This window comes from Phaeoacremonium minimum, assembly GCF_000392275.1.
Source record: "Phaeoacremonium minimum UCRPA7 unplaced genomic scaffold PA7_03_scaffold_509, whole genome shotgun sequence".
NCBI lineage: Eukaryota > Fungi > Ascomycota > Sordariomycetes > Togniniales > Togniniaceae > Phaeoacremonium > Phaeoacremonium minimum.
In genome coordinates, this window is record NW_006921411.1 from 86,321 (window position 1) to 106,574 (window position 20,254).

The window sequence follows — 20,254 nt, forward strand, 5'->3', positions numbered from 1 at the left end:
GGGGAAGCTAACAGGAGCTAAGCTAGAGTGCGCCCCCCTGTCGCGTGCAGGTGCATGCCCTCCATGCCAGCCTCCCCCTGGTCGCGTACCGGGGGGTGGGCGCGCCGCGCAAAGTGGGTGTGGGACTTTTTGCTGCCGTGGGTGCGGAGCTTCAACCACCACAAAGTATCCTTGTACCTCCCGCACCCACTCACCCGCATATCGATACCTACCTGATTTACATCTACACAGTGACCGCGGCCAGGGATGAGCATTCAAGCGAGAGTACTCACAGTCCTCGAAAGACACCGAACGGTCGATCGATGCAACCTCCCAGAAACTGACTCTCTCTCTCTCTCTCCATTCTACGTGCACGCTACTCACGCACTCACCCACCGCTTAGGTTAGGTATTCTCAAGGGAGTGATTGGCGTGGAGGAATGCGAGCCCCCCATATATGACCATCTCTCTGCCGCTGCCGGTGAACACCCGACTCACCTTCTCTCTTTCCACCTTCTTCTGCTCCTCCTCAGCATCATCGTTGTCGTCGTCGTCACCTCTCACTCTCACTCACCCGCCAACTTCCTCCTTCAGGAGCAGGACAAGTCAAACTTTCGTTCGCTTAATACACATACCGACTACCCGCCTCGGCGTCACCTTGTAGTAATATCACCCTCTTGTCCACCACCTCACGGTCGTTATCCTTGCGCGCCAAAGCATACCCTAATTCGCGCCACCGCATCGTTTTTGTAAGGAAAGAAAGAGCGAAAAGTCCAGAGAATTCAAGATGAAGAGCGCATTTGTTGTTCTTGGCGCCATCGCCGGCTCCGTGGTCGCCCAGGGCGTCACTGACAAGATCTCCCCTGACGGTCTCGCCCCCGAGGGCTGCTCGGCCACCTACGACGGAACCTTTGAGATTTCCATCGCCCAGGTCGTTGGTGCTGCCAAGCGCGGTCTGCCCCAGGTAAGATCCTCTTCGAATTTATTCATTGCCTTCTTAGTTCATCGTGCGAGGGTCGAGTTTCGCTTTCTTCGCAGCATGGTCACGGGACCACGGCGAAGGCGCGCCAGCTCGGATATGAGCGTGGTGATGCGACGCAAATATGACAGATGGCTGACTATCGATACAGAAGCGTGCTGCCTGCAGCGGTGACGGTATCCTCGTCTCTACCCTGAGCGACGGTGTCATCTCCGATGCCAAGGACCGCATCGGCTACATCGCCTCCAACTACCAGTTCCAGTTCGATGGCCCGCCTCAGGCTGGTGCCATCTACACTGCTGGTTTCACCGTTTGCGGCAACGGCTCCATTGCCCTGGGCTCCTCTACCACCTTCTGGATGTGCAAGTCTGGCGACTTCTACAACCTGTACGACCGTAGCTGGGCTGCTCAGTGCTCCCCCGCCGAGCTGGTTGTCCTCCCCTGCGGTGGCGATGCTGCCGCCAGCCAGGCCACCGACGGACAGGTTGTCGGAACCAAGATTGTCACCACCACTGTCGTCAAGCCCCTGAGCGACGGCCAGCCCCAGGTCATCACCACTGAGGTCCCTGTTCCTATCTGCCAGATTGGCGATGGTGAGTTGCCTTCACTTCCTGGTACATGATGAATAAGGAACCAGAGCTAACACATCTTCACAGGCCAAGTCCAGGTTATCACCACCCCCTGCGCATCCATCACTGCTGTTGCCACCAGCAACCCCGCTCCTGTCTCTCAGTACTCCGACGGCCAGATCCAGGTCACTCCCCCTGGCTCTGTCATCGTTTCGGGCACCGCTTCGGTACCCGTTGTCGTCACCACCCCCGCCTCTGTCCCCAGCGGCACTGCCACCGTGGTCCTGCCCACCGAGTCTGCTCCCTCGAGCATCCTCACCACCGTCGCGACTGTCTCCAGCTCCAGCCCGGCTGCGACCACCTCAGTGGTCCCGGCCAACGGCGCTGGCCGTGTCGAGATGGGCTCCATCGCCGCCCTGGCCGTTGGTCTTGTTGGCGCTGTTGCCTTCCTATAAACACGTCTCCACTTGGGACAAGTTTCGATAGGAATCAGCAACGGGGATATGACAGGACACTGGTTGTGACGAATGGATTCCTGGGGAGGTAACGTCTTTTTTCGACTTCACGCCATCACCACACAACGACTTGCATACTTTGGTAGGCTTGCATCGCGACGCGAACCACGCATTGAAGGGAAAAGGATGAGAACTCCGAAGCTGCGACAAGCAGCAGAGGAGAGAAGATGTAATGAAACGGATTTTGCACAAGGAAATTTTGCAGAGGCAGCTTTTGTCCACTTGGACACAAACTAATACATACTCTTGGGAAACGGAATGAAATGCTTGGATGGGATGGGCGAGGTCTCTTCGGTTTCCGGGCTGGTGAAACGGCCGGGCTGGGAGACGAGGGGGATTTCGGCTTTCCTGACCAGATTGCTGTAAGGCGGAGGTAATAAATAGGTCGCCGACGTTGCTGTACGTAGGACCCATATAGACACGCACAAACGCCTTGTTACAGACAGTCTCGATCCATAATGCATGTCTCTGTGTAATGATGATGATGATGAGTAGTTGAGCCTGAAGTTGAAGTTGAAGAGCCGCCAAGCTTGGCGTTGTAGTTGTATTTGTAGAAAGGATAAGGTTGTGAGACTGGGCCCGGTTCAGGCGGATTCTGGAAGGTTTACTTCAGCCTCAATCCCGCCTTGCCTCGCTGCCAAGCGCCGCCTCGTAGCCCCTCACTTTGGCTGGGCAGCTGTAATCCACTGAGGCTACCGCCCGCATTCGGCTGGCATGTCAATTCTGCCAGGTGCCACCATCGAATTTCTTGAATGAGGTAGATAGTCGTTCGTATCTAGACTCTCTAACCCTCGACAATCCACCGCCGACTCTCGAACATCACAACGCAGAAGACTGAAAGTCGAAGTTCTTCTCTTTCTTGAGCTCTATCTGCACCTCACAGCCTGGTGAAACAGCGCTTCTCTTCAGCGCCCTGCGCGCGCGAATACCCGTCAATTCATACCTACCCTGAAAGCTGCGCGGACAAACCCGCCCACGAGACCCGCCACCATGTCCGAGTACTGGAAGTCCACGCCCCGGTACTGGTGCAAGCACTGCAGCACCTACGTGCGCGACACCAAGCTCGAGCGCCAGAACCACGAGTCGACGGCGAAGCACCAGGGCGCCGTGAAGCGAGCGCTGCGCGACCTACACCGCGGCCACGAGCGTGAAGAGCGAGACAAGGAGCGCGCGAAGCGCGAGATCGACCGGCTCAACGGCGTCGTCGGCTCGTCGTCCTCCACATCTGCATCTGGCGCGGGCCTGTCCTCTAGCAGGCCAAATGCCTCCGGTGGTGGTGGCGCGTCCCGCGGGCCGTCGACGGAGGCCGAGCGCCAGAGGCAGATGGAGCAGCTGGCGGCCATGGGCGTCAGCATCCCGGATCAGTTCCGCGGTGACATGGCGATGGCTGGAGAGTGGACCGTCACGAACACGCGGGTGATCAAAGCCGAGGACGAGAACGGTAAAACGAATATCGAAGCAAAGGCACTCGGGGTGCGCAAACACGAACGGACAGAAGAACAACGAGAGGAAGAGAATGCGGTGAACGGTCTTTTCAAAAAGCCCAGGAGATGGGGCAGAGATTCAAGGGCTATGCCAGAAGATGACGCAGACCTGGACGCGCTATTGAGCGGTTCACTAGTGAAGAAGGAGCCCAAGCAGGATACAGATGACGTTGTCAAGCAGGAGGAACCTGTTGACACAAAGATAGAGGAGCCACTCCTGGAAAGGCCAGAAGATGCTGAAATCAAGAAAGAGTCGTCGGAAGAGGAGGGGGTACCGAACCAAACACCCAAAAGCCTACTTCCTACCACCAGCAGCGCTCCAGAGGTCAAAGAGGAAGAAGGGGCAACTCCAGAGCCCATATCTGTAACGTTCAAGAAGAGGAAATCCAAGAACATACGTCAGAAATGATGGCACTTGGAGTTTGAGAGAATTTGATACCGGGCAGATGATCTAGAGTAGGCCCTCATAAGTAAGAGACTTGCGAGTCTGCTTTGGGTAGATGTACCGGTAAACTGTCAATAATAGATACCCCTTTTGTGATTTCACAACAGATCGAAATCGAATCGAATCGTAACAATTTAGAATTCAGTTCGTGATATTTCGCTCTTCTTCCTTAAGACTAGAGCTTAGAAAATGCGCTATGCTGGTCTATAGATTGAAGGCTGCACCTTACGCCTCGCTCAGAACATCAACAATGCCGGTTATTAATTTCTGACAGCCATCTATCCCCAATTTGTCTTCTGCCCCGAAGACTCCAATATCCATTACTCCATCGCTATTGACAGAAACCTCCACATCTACCGCATCCTGTATCAGATTAGCGTGAAATCCTTTGATCAACTTTAGTGAACTCATGAAGGCAATACTTACTGGATATGCATCATTGACGGAGTTCTTCGACAGCCAAGACATGCTCCGAGGATCCAGATGTCCTTGGTCACGTCTCTCTGTAACGCTCGCACCTGTGACCTCTATCAGGCGGACATCACTACCACATTGCAATTCTTGCTCTACATCAGGCAGTGCCAGGAAGTTGACAAAGGAATCCAATACCACACCCGTCCAAGCTTGTACTTTCCAGAGTCCCACGGACGCAAGTTCTGGGGAGGATATCTGGTGCAGGTCGGATTGCACCTGACGAGCGATATCAAGCAAAGTGGAATCTTTAGGCAACTTGACTCGCAACGGCACGAGGCAGAGAGTTGGGTACGGCAAACGAGAATCCTCATCTTCCGCACCGCGATTGGCAAGGTAAATGCCAAACACGACCTCTTCTCTATTAGATCCATTACCAAAGCTCGTTGCCAGCATCTTCGCATACGCTGCGAAGAAGAGTGACTGCATGCTCAGTCCGGACTTGGAGGTTATTGCGCGAAGTCCGGCAACATCAGGAAGAGCTCCGCGCTGCAGGTGCTCAAGGCGATTTGACCGAGCTTGGGTTAATGAGTTTCGGCGTTGGCCAATATGAAATTCCGTAGACTTTGCGCCCTGCAGATAGGTCCTCCAAAACTGTTCTTGACTTCGCCAGGCTTTTTCGGTTACCGTAGTTGAGATATAGTGCTTCCATCTAGTGAATAATGCAGACTCGCTACCACTTTGATGAGACTTGCTGCCTTCTTTCAAGAGCTGGATGAATCGGGCAATGATGGAGGGTAAGCTGACACCATCATAGAGCGCATGGTGTATTTTCATTTTTAGAGTCCATACCATTTCGGCCGTCTTTGAGACTTCCAGTGAGACAAGGCCGTGTGTGCTCATAAACTCCTTCAATACCACCTGAACAAAAGGAAAGTTCTCTTCTCCTGTTGTGGCAACGAACGACGTGCGTAGGATTGGTTCAGAAGCCAGCAACGCAGACCATGCTGATTCAATGGATCCAGGATCTCGTACACCAGACAATTCGTAGATGAACTCAGGAAAGAAGACAACTCCTTTTGAATTTTGCCAAACACTCAACATGTGGGTCTGCATGGCTGTTGCCGGCAGAACTGTCTCGACCATCGTCTCACCAATACCAGCGGACTGCAGCAACGCAGGGATTTTGGTGACTGGAAGAGCTTCATTGAGGGACGATGTGGCATAATTTGCTTGTTGGGAGTTGTTGTTACCATTCGTGGCTATCCTTGCCATCTCTACGATCGAAGCTGCTTGGAGTAGATCGCGCACTCCAATTATTGTGCCTTTCTTACGCAACAGAGAACTGGCCTTGATGGCACTGATTGAGTCGAGACCTAAGTGGTAAACACTGTGCTCTTTTCGAATCGAGTTCGCATCAATACCAGACAGGTCTGAAAGAACTAATCTCAGCGTTTCCTCGGTCTGCGTCCAGTCGCTGTTGTTGACATTGTCTTCGGTATCATTCAGGCCCTCTGCGGTGTGCTGTGATTCAGACGCTTTGGGCTGGAATGGAGGCAGTCTGCATACTGATATACCATCTGGTTCAGACCTCAGTACATCCATATCGGGCGAGTTGATGAAGAAACAGAGAACAGTATCGAGCTGATGAATTAGTTCATTCGTCTCTTCTTTCGTGAGATAGTCGCTGTCACAGGCTGCTCTCCACAGTACAGAGTCCGCCACGACCTCCATTTCACCACACACGGGATACTCTATCTCTGAAGAACCGCCAACGGATCTCATGGCTGGTGATTTGGTCTCTGATCCTGGAGAATGGAGACTCTTTTGCAGAATGAAGAGAGTATTGAAGAGTCCTGAACCTTTAATGGCTAGAGACCTTTGTATCTTGCGGAGCGGAAAGTGCTGGAACTCGTTGACCCCTGCCATGTTTTCTTGCATGTACCGTAGTAATACCGAGACTGTACCATGCAATATAGATCTGATCGGCACCGTGTTCATAGTCGGGAACAGAAGTTCTTCCGCAGACTCGATCTCACGACCAGAGAGGACCACGCCGAAGTTAACATCAAATGTTTTGCATCGAGATGATAACATAGCAGCCCAACAAGCTTGTGCAACTACTTGTACGCTAATTCCAAAACGTTTGCAGAAAGCCTTTAGCTCTGTTCCAGATGTGGAAGATGTCTTTTCGATTCTATTCACAGTTCTTGCAGCACTTGTATTGTGGTCGTGCAAAACATGACAGGGTTCTGCCCCTGCGAGATAATTGGCCCAAAAGGCAGATGCCTCAGTGCTAGTCGAATGGATGATATGGCCAATATAATCCGTATTCAGGCTTCGTGGTGAATAGGAACCTGTGTATGCAGCTTGAACATCCTGGTGAAGCAGTCCAAGCGACCAGCCATCGTAAAGTGCGTGGGCGAGAGAAAGAACGAGAAAGAGTTTTCTACCAGATTTGACAAATGCGAGCTGCAACAAATCTGATTTGCCTGCTCCTTCTCGCGCCCGTTCACGCGCTTCATTCATTATCTTTTGCATGTCTGCTGGATCGTCCAACTCTACCTTCTGCAAATGGCATTTAGGCTTCCGGAGCACGACCTGAGAATGCCCAAAGTCGAAAGCCGGACTATCAACTTGAACAAAGATCGTTCTAAATATTGGTGAGTTGAGAATTACTGTCTTCCATGCATGTATGAAGCGTTCGATATCCGCTTCGGGCGAAATCTCTAGCACATCGTGATTGAAGTATCGTTGAAAGTCGGAGTGAATCATCTCGGACACCATCGAATCTTGTAGTGGGGTTGGAGGGAGTATGTCCTCCACATTATCTAACTTGATTCCGCTATCACGGATGTACGACTTGAGAGAAGTAGATATGTCGGCGAGAGTCGATGGCGCGTTGAAAGGAGCTTCTGGCTTTTCCTCGCCAAGGAGAGTTATAAAATTGCGGATGGTTTGACCTTTGATCAGTTGGCTGTTGGTAAGATATATCCCATGGCGCTTAAGCCTTGTAGATAGTCTGATAGTATCAATACTATCAAGACCCAGCTCTAACAAGCTTGTGTTTTCGCCGATAGTACTGGCATCAACATCTGCGAGGAGACTAATCTCACTTTGCAGTGTCCGCGCTTGTGCTGTCCAAGTGAAGTCTTTAGCCGTTGCAGTCTCTTCTATACTCTTAGCATGATGGGGTTGTCTCTTGTGGCCCTGTGGTTCTATGTTGGAGGACCCATATCCTTGAGGAGAAATATATCCATTTGGGCTTTTAGTAGCTGTCTTTGCAGCAGCTTCGAATTGGTCGAGTAAGTTGTTGAGAGCTTTCTCATCTGCGAATCCTTTCTGGGACACAAGAAGAAGTTGCAATTTCTTGTTCGGCAGAAGCGTCACCTCAAATGCCAACGGGTAGTCAGCATTGAGATCAGAATCGACCTGAGTCCATGGATTGCCGCTCGAATCGGTCTGCGAGACTTGGCTTTGGAACGAAAAAAGGGTGTCAAACAGCGGCTTGCTCTTAGTGCACCATTTCTGAATGTCTCTTAGCGGAACATGCTGGAACGGAAGAATCGCGGTGTTGAACTTGTGTGATTTGCGGATGGCAGATGACCAACTCTCTGATTCATCAAACCTATGATGATATGGAACAGTATTAAATAACGGACCAATCGTTCGATCCACACCCTCGAGCTCGATGGACCGGCCGGAGACGACAATTCCAAAAGTAACTCCACTAGGCAGGTAGGCGCGAAGAACTGTTGCCCACAAAGCTTGAACTAGAGCTTGTTGTGTTACGCCAAGGGATTTCCTCAACGTCTCGAGAGTCTCAAACGGAATTACACGAGACATGCTCAAGTCATTCGAACTGGGGTCTTCGGCCAAGCTGGGAAAGAGTCCCGCTGATGCACCGCGTAAGTGAGCCTCCCAAAATAATTTTGAGGAATTGTAATTTCTCAGCGGCCCACGGAGAAGGGCGTCAAGAAATGATGGCGTTTTGGTTTCGGTAAGCCCATCGACATACTGTTCAGTGACAGATTGAAGCATCAAATCGAAGCTGTTGCCGTCGTATAGAGCATGGAAGATTTGCAGGACGAGATTGATTCCGGAGGCGGTTTTCAGAAGCAGAAACTCAATAGGCGCGACGATATTTTGAGAGTTTTTCTCGACCCAGATCTTATGCCGGCGTGTAAGAACGCTTTCCATCGTGTCTCCTTGTCCCATGGATATCTTGTTCCACGAGATTTGGTGTTCTTTCATAGCTACTTGGATAAAACCCTCGCCCGTGCCAACAAACTTTGTGCGTAGGATGGCATTCTGGTCTAGTACTTTCTGCCACGCATCTTGTAGCCGTGGTAGAACTATGTCTTTTCGAAGCTCGAAACGGAATATATTGAAATAAAGTCCTTCATTATCGTCAGTCTGTGATCTCGATATCATACCCTGCTGAAGAGCCGAGCATGGTACAATATATTCGATCTCCTCAGGCTTGACGCCCAGTTCTTGACAAATGGCACCCCGATGCCTATGCTGGCAGGCCTCCAGCATTTGACGAGACTCCAATAATGTTGATGACACGCCGCGATCCTGTCTCGTCTTCAAAGCGTAGATCAGATCCGAGACTGCTGGGTTCTTAAGTAGCAAGGCTGGCGTAGCTTTGACAAGGCCTTCGCGTTTCAATGCCCTTGCGAAACGGAGCACTGAGATAGAATCGACCCCCACTTCAAATATGTTTGTGCTTGTCGAGAACTGACCAACATCAAGACCTTCCATCTCAGCGAGGACCTTGACGATTTTCCCACCAATTTCTCCGAGATCTGCATTGGAACTACCAGATGTTTGCATCAGTTCTTCCGCATTTAGTTCGCTGAAAAGACGTTTCAGCTCTTTGATCTCTGCCTTGTTGTTGGAAGAGAGTGGGATCAGTGGCAGCTCCAGGATGTATGTTGGAACCATGTAGGCAGGTAGCTTTGATCGACAAGCGTCTTGAACCTTGCGCCCGAGTGTCGAAAGAAATGCTCTTGTGATGGCTATGGAGCTGCCTCGTTTCATATTCCGACTTGATTCAGTCACAATAAATGATACCAACAAGTCTTTCTGCTGGATCTCATTGCGCACCACAACTGTAGCTACATCTGTGACCTCGAGTATCTCGGATCTTATGCAGTGATTGATCTCACCAATCTCGAGTCGTTGTCCTCGAAGTTTGACTTGATCGTCCGCTCGTCCAAGGAAGTCAAAGCAACCATCATGCAGAATACGGACGAGATCGCCTGTTCGATAGACACGATCGTTGAATCGCTTGAGAGTCGGGAATCTTTCTGAGGTCAGGTCTTGCCGCTTGAGATAGCCTTTCCCGACAAGCGGGCCGGATACGCAGAGTTCACCAACGCCGCCTCGGAGGACGGGAACATCGGTGTCTGGCCGTAGAACGTAAGTTCCCACGTTGGCAAACTGTCTTCCAATATTCGATGCTCTTCCATTCTTTGGAACCTGGGGAAAGGTGGTTATGCCAATTGTTGCCTCGGTTGGTCCATAGAAATTATGAATGACACCCTTGTCTCCCCAGACGTCGAGAATTTCTTGTTTGAGTTGCTCGCCGCCAGTAATGAAGACGCCTCTGCAGAGACTTGGCACATCGTCTGGATGCAAAAGACGAGCAAGACTTGGAGTGAGATCGATATGGGTAATACCGAGGCGGGAGATGATGCCCGTCAAATCTTCAAGTATCAGATCTCGTGGAGCTGCAACGAGAGTGATTCCAACAGACCAAGTCCAAAATTGCTCAAGGACAGATACATCAAAGTGGTATGAGGCAAATTGGAGCCACTTCGAGTCATAGTCCCAATGCTGCTCGAATAGCTTTTGAAAGGCTAGCATTGCTTGTACCGCATTCCTGTGAGTGATTTCACAGCCTTTGGGAGTGCCTGTAGTCCCGGAGGTATATAAACAATAACTGCAGTCGTTCGGACTCAACGGCCGAGAGAGTTTGAGACGGTTAGAATCGGCTTGAGCTAGATTGTTCTCATCCAAGCCGACAACGGGAATTGAGACAGTGAAATTGAGATCCGCGGATCTGTCCATGTTTATGATCAAGACTGATGCTCCTGAGTCCTTCACAATGAACTCTTTCCTTGACGGCGGAGCTGAAGAATCAAGCGCAACAAAAGAGCAGCCAGCTTTCAGTACACCGAGAATTGCGAAATGCGCCTCAGGGCACTTATCGAAGCAAATGGCAACTATACCTCCAGGTTGTACATGGGGAGAGAGGATATTTGCCACTTTGTTGCCGTTGATATCAAGATCCCGAAATGTCCAGTTCCTGCCAAGCGGTTGGTCGCCATCGAAGGCCGAGATGAACTGCAAAGCGGTCTTTTCCGGAAATCGTTCAGCAGTTTTCTCTACAAACTCGTGTAGAAATGATACATCCGACTTTAATTCGCTATGCTCTGCCGGGTTTATCGAAAATAACGAAGACTGCCGCTCGATGAGCTGCACATCTTCACCATCTGGATTCTTCGCTAGATCACAGAAAACCGAATCGAATTGGGTCAAAAGCAGCTTCGCTTGTTCAGAAGGCAACACGTTGTCATGGAACGTGATTTGAAAGCTGATTTTGTCGCCTTGTGGCTCAACCTCAATCGACAATGGATAGTCCACAGTGGCTTTGTCCTCGACAACTCTCCATGGAAACGAGACTTCGTTGTCACCATCTAACTTTTGATAAACAACAATGGTGTCAAACAGCCTGGTATTCGAATGTCCTAGCCATCGTTGAATATCTGTGAGAGGTGTATGTTGATGCTCGTGAAGCTGTGCGTTGAAGTCCATCATGGATTCGAGTAACTTTCTATTCTCAGAGTGGTCGTTTGTTATTATTGGAAGTGTCGTGACGCAGGGCAATGGCGTGTTCCGAGTTGCTTCGCTGTTGCGCCCTGAAAATACCACACCGAAGATAACCGAAGGCTCTCCTAGGTAAGCGGATAGAATCCTGGTCCATGTTGCTTGGATCAATGCCTGAATTGTGAAGCCAGAATCCTTGACGGCACTCTGTAGCGCTGTGAGCGACATCTCGCAGATTCTGGACTCGTTGCCAATAAATGCCTTGTCCACTCTCAAAGGTGTCATTATAGGAAAGTTGTTGATGACGGCGCGGCTGGCTAAAGCTTCCCAAAACGAGCGCTTTTGAGCTTTGCCCGTCTGTATCTGGGACATAATCTCCTGGACTGATTGCCGAGGAGCTGGGCTGTGGGTCATTGGAATATGTTCCAGTAGGCGAGCAAAATTCCGGAATAGAACGTGTAGCGACTGCGCATCGTACAGAGCATGATGGATGGCCAAATGTACCGTCGTGCGATGATCACCTTCAATTAATACCACACTCCAAGGAGGCTGGTGGAGTTCTGCTAAGGCATGCCCCCTGACCTCGTTTTGCCATTTGTTGAGATCAAAGTTTGCCGCGTATTTCTGGGATACCGTGAGTAGTGGAAGATTGCCTAGCTTATAGTCATATAGAACCATAGCGAATGAAGTATCACGGTGGTCAACCGAGATAAATCCTGTTCGTAGCATGACATTATGCTCCACCAATTGTGCCCATGCTTCGTTTAGCCTTGGAGGGGAGACATCCTCTCTCATCTCAAGGGTTACATAATTGAAATAATTCTCGCCATTCGACTTCAAGAACTCCATGAGCATGCCGGCCTGGAGAGGCGTGCAAGGAAGAACGGTCCTCACTGTACTTGAAGGCGGGATCTTGCTTTCTAGCGTTTGGGAAATAACCTCTTGGAACTTGCCGATGTCGTATAGTGGAATAGGACTTCCCTGTGGTTTCTTCTTGGCTAAATGCGCAGCAAGCTTCGCACATGTAGGGTATTCGATAACATTCGTAGCAGTAGCTTGGAAGTCCTTAGTCCGCAACATGGCGGCAATTTGTATAGCGTTGATGCTATCCAAACCTAGTTGATAGATTGTCGTATGCCGATTGATGCGCTTTTCTGGTGTCTTCGATAGATTCGAAAGTATTCCTCGAATCAAGGCCTCTTCATCAGAAAAAGGTTTGACATCAAGGACATCCGCCGAGCTCGGATTTGGTATTTCTTGCGGTCGAATGAGGTCGAAAGATTGCAATCTAGTCCTGAGCGTTTCAGGAAGGCTTTCAATGGATGTGACTTTGGAAGAAGGAAAGTCGAGATAGTTGGCGAATATAAATGCCAGGGTATCATAAATAAACAATGCAAAATTACCGTCAATAGATGAGCTACACTTATATCAATAAATGAAGTTGACCTAAGTGTTTTTGGACTGACCGCTGATAATGAAGTCTAACTTCAAGTTTATCATCCGTAGGAATTGGAGTTAATTCGCAAACAAGTGGAAACTAAACCTAGGAGTTAGCTACAGATCGCCGTGGCTTCAAAATTTCCTTGAAAAAACTTACATCCATAACGCCATCATCTCTCTCTAAACTCCATATCGTGTCGTCTAACCTCCGGGATGGTTGCTGCAGGAGAAGCAAGGTATCTATCAAGCGACCGCCGTTCTTGACCGAAAGATTTTGTATACGCCTTAGTGGGGTGAACTGGTATTGAAGAAGCTCTGGATTCAACTTTTGGAAGTATCTGGTAACATCCAGGCGCCGTCTATAATTGGATGTGGTCAGACGAAGCGGAATAGTATTAAAGCATGGGGCGACAAGTTCGTCAATGCGGTCAAATGCTATTGATCGGCCGCTTACGACATTGCCAAAACATACGTCTTCGGAACCGACAAGTATGCTTAACAGTGTTCCCCATGAAGCCTGGGCAAGAGAAAGAAGAGAGATGTTCAGCCCTTTTAGTTGCTCGTTCAACTTCGAGTATGACATGTCAAATGTCTTGCATAGCAGACCGCTCTCGAGATGGGAAGAAAGATTCGCAATACGAGGGAGTTCTTTAGACATAAGATCTGAGAGATATGATCGCCAAAAATTGTCAGTCGACTCAGGTAGGGTCAGAATTTCCTGTAAGAACGGTTCGTAAGGTGGAGGATTAGAAAGGCTGAGCCCGTGCACAAAGCACTCAATTTCAACGAATAGTCGAGTGACCGCAACTCCGTCATATAATGCATGATGACAAATGAAGGACATAAATTCAGCCGTGGATTCCTGAATGATTGCAAGAGATACTGGAGGTGTAAAGGAATCAATAGATGCAGGAAGTGTCTTGACGTGTTCCGCTATTAGCCCGCTCATTTTTTGATCCTTTGACTTCATGGTGAGCCAAGGTAAGTCAAAAGAATTCAAGACAACCTGGGCAATCGGATGTTGTGCATCATCAGTGCTTATGAAGCAAGTGCGAAGAATATCGTGTCTTTGACTCATAGCCTTCCATGCATCCTTCAGCTTCTCCGAAGCTCCATAAAGTCGAAGCAGCGTTTTGTTGAGGTATGATGAGTCGCCAGTTGAAGAGGACAGCATCGCTTCTTGAAGAGGGGTGCAGGGAAGGATCTTCTGCACAACTAGTCCCCTGCCCTCGAATTCACCCCTAACATTTTTGAGAAATGATGAAGAGAATACATCGGCCGGTTTCGAGACTTGAGGAGAAGCCTGTTCCTGCGTCGGCAATACTTTAACGAGCCTTGCGATACAAGGATTTTGCAAAATGGCTGATACTGGCGTTCTCCGATCCAGTGACTTCTGGAGCTGCTTTGCCAAAGGAATCGATGAGACCGAATCCAAGCCTAGGCTTGTAAAAGGAGTCCACCTGCCTATGCTTTCCTCGGGAATATGTAAAAATTGTGCAATAGTCTGAGCAAGAATTCTCTCATCATTTGTCCAATCATCGTTATGATCCTCTTCTTCCAAAGGAGCAGTAGATGATTCCAGATACTGTTGCCCCATATTCTTGAAAGCTGCACGAAGCCTTTCCTTGTCAACCTTTCCTGAGGACGTTGTGGGAATGGCTGAGACTGGGATGAGGTAACTTGGAACCATATATACGGGTACCTTTGACTTCAAGAGACCGTAAAGAGACGAGTTGGTCCTAGACACTCTGCCTTTGACGGGTAAGACATTGAATTCCCTATCGGCCCTGGAGCGTGGTACGTAGAACGTGACAAGTTGTTGCATTTTATTGTTGTCTCCGTCAAGAAGTGTCACACAACCTTTCACATCTTCCATTGAAGAGATGATAGAATTGATCTCGCCGAGTTCAATCCGCTGGCCTCGAAGTTTGACTTGATCATCGACTCGGCCGATAATGAGAAGCGATCCGTCGGCGAGCATTCGACCCATGTCACCAGACCTGTAAAGCCTACCGTATTGCGGATGATTAATGAACTTTTGGTTGGTGAGCTCGGGTAACTTCAAATAACCAGCGGCCACTTGGTCGCCGCCGAAGCAGAGCTCTCCCACGCAGCCTACTGGCATGACATCCATACCTCCCTGGGCCAGTATGAAGGCTGAGGTGTTCTCAAAAGTATATCCTAGATGCCGTATCACATCTCCAGCAGCCATTTTCTTGACGGAACAGATATTCGTGGTCTCAGAGGGGCCGTATCCCTGATATAATTGCCGAACCCATTTTCTCGCAACCTCTTCCGTCATCGGCTCCCCAGACGTTACCAGAAAGTTGACCTTAGGCACATTTGTAGGGTTGATCATCGATGCCACTGTCGGAGTCATGCTAAGGTGCGTCACTTCGAGCATTCGAATTGAATGTTCTAGATCCTCAAATAGGGTATCATTGATCGCGGAGCAGAGGCACATCCCACGAGACCAGGCGAAGAAAGTCTCGAACACCGAAACATCGAATGCCTGAGAACAAGATTGTAGTAGGCGGGACCCTTCTTTGACGGGATATATCCGAGATAAGACATCAAGATTGCTGGTGATGTTCAACTGAGTAACACAAACACCCTTAGGCACACCTGTACTACCAGAAGTGTAGATTACGTTCGCAACCCGCTCAGGATTAGATGGAATATTGAGGTCCGCATCAGAATACTGCTTAAAGACGAGTTTCTGAATGTCAAGTAAACGGCTGGAAATATCTTTTTGGAGCAATTTCTGCGTATCAGAATCCACAACGCAGAAATCGACATCAGCTTGTGTGAGGATAGTCTTGATCCTCTCCAGAGGCGTGGTTGGCAGCAGGGGTAGGTAGGCACAACCCGCTTTAAGAATAGCAAGGATACCGACGTACAGCATAACCGACTTCTCCATGATAATTGCCACCACAGAATCTTCTTTAGCACCTTGTCTCTTGAGATGCCGTGCGATACGATTAGCTCGGCCATTCAGTTCGGCAAAAGACACAGTCTCCGCATCGATCTGGTTCTCGGAAATGGATTTTGCGAAACAAATCGCTGGCTTCTCTGGACCGGCCAAAGCAGCTGATTGGACCAATGATGCGACATCAGGGACACCAACCAGAGACTTCGGCTTCGAGTTATATTGAGAAGTTAGATTGCTTGTGAAGCACTTGGGTATAGAAGCAATTTCGGCATCGAGGTTGAGAACGAAGTATTTCAGCAGTGACTGGAGTTGTCCGAGAAGAATCTGAATGTGCGCGTAGTGAAACACATTTAGATGGTAAGTGATCCGGCATTCGTAGGACTTTTGTGACGGCTCAATCTCGACCAAAAGCTTAGTTTCTAGGTAGTCCTGATGCGACAGTTGCCGAACTACACCATCGGCTCGGTTGCGGCTTTGTATTGAATCTTGATATACGAATAGAGCATCATATAATGGCTTGCCGGAAGGGACCATGGCGGCCTTCTTTATTTCCATCAGAGGTAATGTGCAATGAGCGAGACTTTCTCGACTAGTCGCATGAATACCTTCCAACAAATCTCGAACAGTTCGGGCCTGGCTGATCTTGGTTCTCAGCGGAATCGTGGTTAGACAAGGGCCAACAACGTTCTCTATATCCAGAATTGGTATTGTGCGTCCTGAGGTCACTGTGCCAATGACGACGTCATCACTTCCCAGTATAGCACCCCAAAGCCATATAAGGGCGGCTTGGAAAAAGACTTGTGTGCTGCATTCAAGCTTTCTTGACAAGGCCACCATGTCAGCTGGACTGATATCAATTGCTCGAGACGCTGAGAAGACCATATCATTTGTGGCCTTTGCGACCAGTTGTGGCATGGGCTTGATCTGAAATCCTTGGAGCTGTTCCGCCCAGAACGTCCTAGCTAAATTAGACTCCTGTGCGTAGCTATTTGACTGATAGTATTGAGAGACAGCACTAAAATGCGGCCGCTTCGGCAATACATCTCCCTGTGACAGGGTGTTCAAGTCCGACAATAATAAATCGAACGACCAACCATCGTAGATTGCGTGATGAAGTCGTAATAGCGTCCGGATTTTCCCTTTCGGTGTAACCGAGATCTGTACATCGAATGGTCTCAGAAGGCCCTCCTGATCGCAGATTTCGAATTTATTCTCAGGCCGCTTGACTCGACGGATTTGGGCCTCGTCCAGTGCCTTCCATACAATTTGAACGAATTTGTTGTTATATAGGACGAAGCCAGTGCGCAGAGCTTCATTAAACTCTGCCAATGTGTGGAACCAAGATACGACAGACTCCAATGTGCAAGGTTTCCCAAATTCCAGTTCGTTCCAATTGCAATATGCTGTTGAGCTTGCCATTGTTTCTGATAGCATGGCCGCTTGTACCGGCGTGCATGGTAAGATTTCCTTGATTTCTTGAGCCTGGGATTGAAGAGACGGTGCTGCTGCTAAAACCTCATCTATAGAGGTTGGCGGTCTATCAGTTTCCGGTTCGGGTAATATCGCTGCTTTCTCCGCCTTTGCATCTCCTTGCCTCTGATCTATGACTTTACGAAGACCAGAAATAGATTTAGAGCCGAGTACATCTACGGCACTGACGTCGAACCCGGAATTCCGCAGCAAGGTCACATATCTGATTGCGGTGATCGAGTCCATGCCTGATGCTGCAAGAATAGAATTACTGTTCAACGTAGTCCCAAGGACTTCTTGAGCAAGATCGATTATTCTCGACTCGATTGCGTCGGAAGGGTGATGATTAGCTTCGGATTCTGTGGTTCTGGCGTTTGAATATCGAGCCTTCAATTCTTTGCGGTCCACTTTCCCTGAAGCTAAACGCGGAAAGTCTTTCATGAGTACAATATCGTTGGGAACCATGAAAGATGGAAGCCACGATTGGCATGTCTGCACAATCTTGGCTTCCATACCCTCTTGGTCATCGACCTCACAGAAAAGGACAAGAATGCCCTGAAGGACGGCGGCGACTGCGCCATGACAGCCAGCTGTCCGGAAAGCTGCTTGCTCAATCTCACCAAGCTCGATTCTTTGACCTCTGAGTTTCACCTGACCGTCTGATATTCGGCCGAGACACTCGACACGTCCGTCTGGGAGAAGCCGGGCCTTGTCCCCCGTGCGGTAAACACGACCATAAGGGGTTTGAATAAATGCGGCCGCAGTTTGCTCCGGTCTGTTGACATAGCCAACTGCAAGTTGATGTCCTCCTACTGCTAGTTCGCCTATTTCGCCTACGGGTAATACCTCGAAACTCGATTCGGCCCTACCGTCTTCTAATGGCTTAACCACAAATGATGAAACCGTATCCAGGGGGACGCCAATATTGCCAACGATCGAGGAACTCGAAAATTCAGTTTGAAGAGTGCAATGAATTGCAGCCTCTGTTGGCCCATACATCGCCCAGAGGATGCTAGGCTTTCCAGAATCACCCCCAAACTCCTTAATGACTGGATCCGTTAACATTTCGCCTATCGTCAACAAAAGGCGAAGCCCTGGCGCATTGGCTCTGCTTCGAAGCAGACTCCCGGCTACTGTTGGTGTTAATTCGCAAGCGTCAACTTCCATCTTCCTGAGCACGGCTGGCAGGTCGTTCAACATTTCAGAGCGATCACAACAGACCAGAGTGCGACCCTTGAAAAGCGGGAAGAAGATTTCGAACACGGAGACATCGAACGTTGGCGCTGCGAATTGAAGAAATCTTGAAAATTTCGGTATGTGGCGATCATGGGCAAGGAGGCTCTGTGTTGCTGCGTCATGAGATATCCCAACCCCTTTCGGAGTTCCTGTTGATCCGGATGTGTACATGATATATGCGAGATCGTCTGGGGCTGGCTTTCTAAAAGCGGTTTGTAGGCTCGTTTCTTTGTCAACCCTTAATGCCTGGTTTTGGTCAACTAATATTAATATGATCTCAATTTCTTCGGGGATTTTTGAGGCAAAGTCAGAGTTCGTGATCAACACTCTTGCTGAGACATCTCCGACGATGAACTTCACGCGTTCCGGGGGCGCATCAAGGTTCAATGGGCAAAATGCGCCACCAGCTTTCAATATCGCCAGCTGGGCGATATATAGAGCAGGGCATTGTGGAAGCAAAACGGGCACGACGAGCTGTTTTTGATCGTCAAGAGGACCTGGGTAGGCCTCTATGATGCGCTCAGACAAGCTTCCGGCGGCTTCGTGGAGCTCTCGATAGGATGTCTTGGACCTTTTCCCATTTGCTGCCAGGAATTCAAGAGCGGGAGAGGTTTGATCTGACGCGTTCTGTGAGACCAACTCATGTAAGAAGGAAGGCCCCGATAACCTCGAAGGGCTTTTGTTAACGATAGAGAGCCTCATGCCCGGGACACTATCCGAACTAAGATCATCGTTGACCGCGGCCATGGTCAGCTTTGGGAAGACCGGGAGGCTTCGAAGAATGGCCCCTGTGAATAGTTACAGCTGATCTCCTTTCATCAGCACTGAGGCGGCTTGACAACAATGTTGGCAGGACGTGAGGAAAAGTCCAACTAAGGTCCCCTAGAGCATGGGAGGATCGGCGGAGATTCGGAAGTCGAGCAATCCACCACCCCCACGATCCAAGACGAAACAAAGCGAGCTATTCGCAGATGAGGTTACGTCGCCCATCCCCCATACCGTACCGTACCCTGAACCTGGAAGTCGCTTTTCACCGGCCCCAGCACAATCCAAGGGATCTTGCATAGAGCTACAGCCAATAGCAAGGGGTCTAAAAGTCCTGATCGGGGATGTGGATGTGAGAGGGTGCTGCGAGGGCTGTGCGAAGGGCCACGGAGAGACGAGATATTAGTGATTACGCAGCAAACAGACCAATGCGAGGCCGTCCTTTTGTAATGGTGCCGGCGTGCTTGGCCGGAGGGGGCGTTTTCGCACGTGTAAGTGTGCCGCCTCTGGGTCCTCTTTTTGTCTTTTTTTTGGTGTGATGGAGTGGAAAAGGCTGAAACGCCACCATCTGATTGATCTGGGTGCGTTTGCCGAGAGGAACGGAAGTGGAGGAGGAGGAGGAGCTGGAGGGAGGCCGTTGACTTTTATTTGCATGGCGTCATGATTCATTACCATGCTAACGCACGCTGTGAGTCGAATGTGGTGGGATGCATCAGGCGGCCATGGCGAGAAAGACAAGCGTCAAGATAGCGTAGATAGGCCCTAACTGCCCTGTCCTTAGGGCTCCCCAATACCCCGAGCTCCTTGCCCGAAAAGACCGGATCATCATACTTGAATACCTACAGCGCGATACCCGCGCATGCCATCGATGTTAAGCTCTAGATACCTGGTTGACCTGGCTGCGCACCTGAGCTGCCTGAATGGCTTACTCAATTCTATCAAGCAGCTAACACGTTAAGCCAGGCTGCTTAGGAATGACCAGCTACTAGTAGTCTAAGCTAATTGAAAGAGACAAGAACGGACTCTAAACTACATGCCTTGAGACAAGAAAACTCACCTTCAACCCGAAGCCCACCGCAGCCTTGTGTGCTGGAGAATGTGCTTTCAACATGGTTTGGTTCATCTTCAGACCCATCCAGCTCGGTGACCGAGGTGACCACATCGGTGCTATCCGCATGTAACGCCACAAATGG

General features: G+C 49.7%; 2 protein-coding genes across 2 annotated transcripts; both read left to right on the plus strand.

Annotated features, from left to right (window-relative positions):
- Positions 1-765: 765 nt before the first annotated feature.
- Positions 766-1,981, plus strand: UCRPA7_7284 (putative covalently-linked cell wall protein; the record flags this gene model as incomplete). Its single annotated transcript, XM_007919816.1, has 3 exons — positions 766-942; positions 1,109-1,550; positions 1,614-1,981. The coding sequence occupies 3 exons, from the start codon at positions 766-768 to the stop codon at positions 1,979-1,981; spliced, it is 987 nt and encodes a 328-aa protein (XP_007918007.1).
- A 1,050-nt stretch (positions 1,982-3,031) lies between these two features.
- Positions 3,032-3,934, plus strand: UCRPA7_7285 (putative u1 zinc finger domain-containing protein; the record flags this gene model as incomplete). Its single annotated transcript, XM_007919817.1, has 1 exon — positions 3,032-3,934. The coding sequence occupies one exon, from the start codon at positions 3,032-3,034 to the stop codon at positions 3,932-3,934; it is 903 nt and encodes a 300-aa protein (XP_007918008.1).
- Between the last annotated feature and the right edge of the window lie 16,320 nt (positions 3,935-20,254).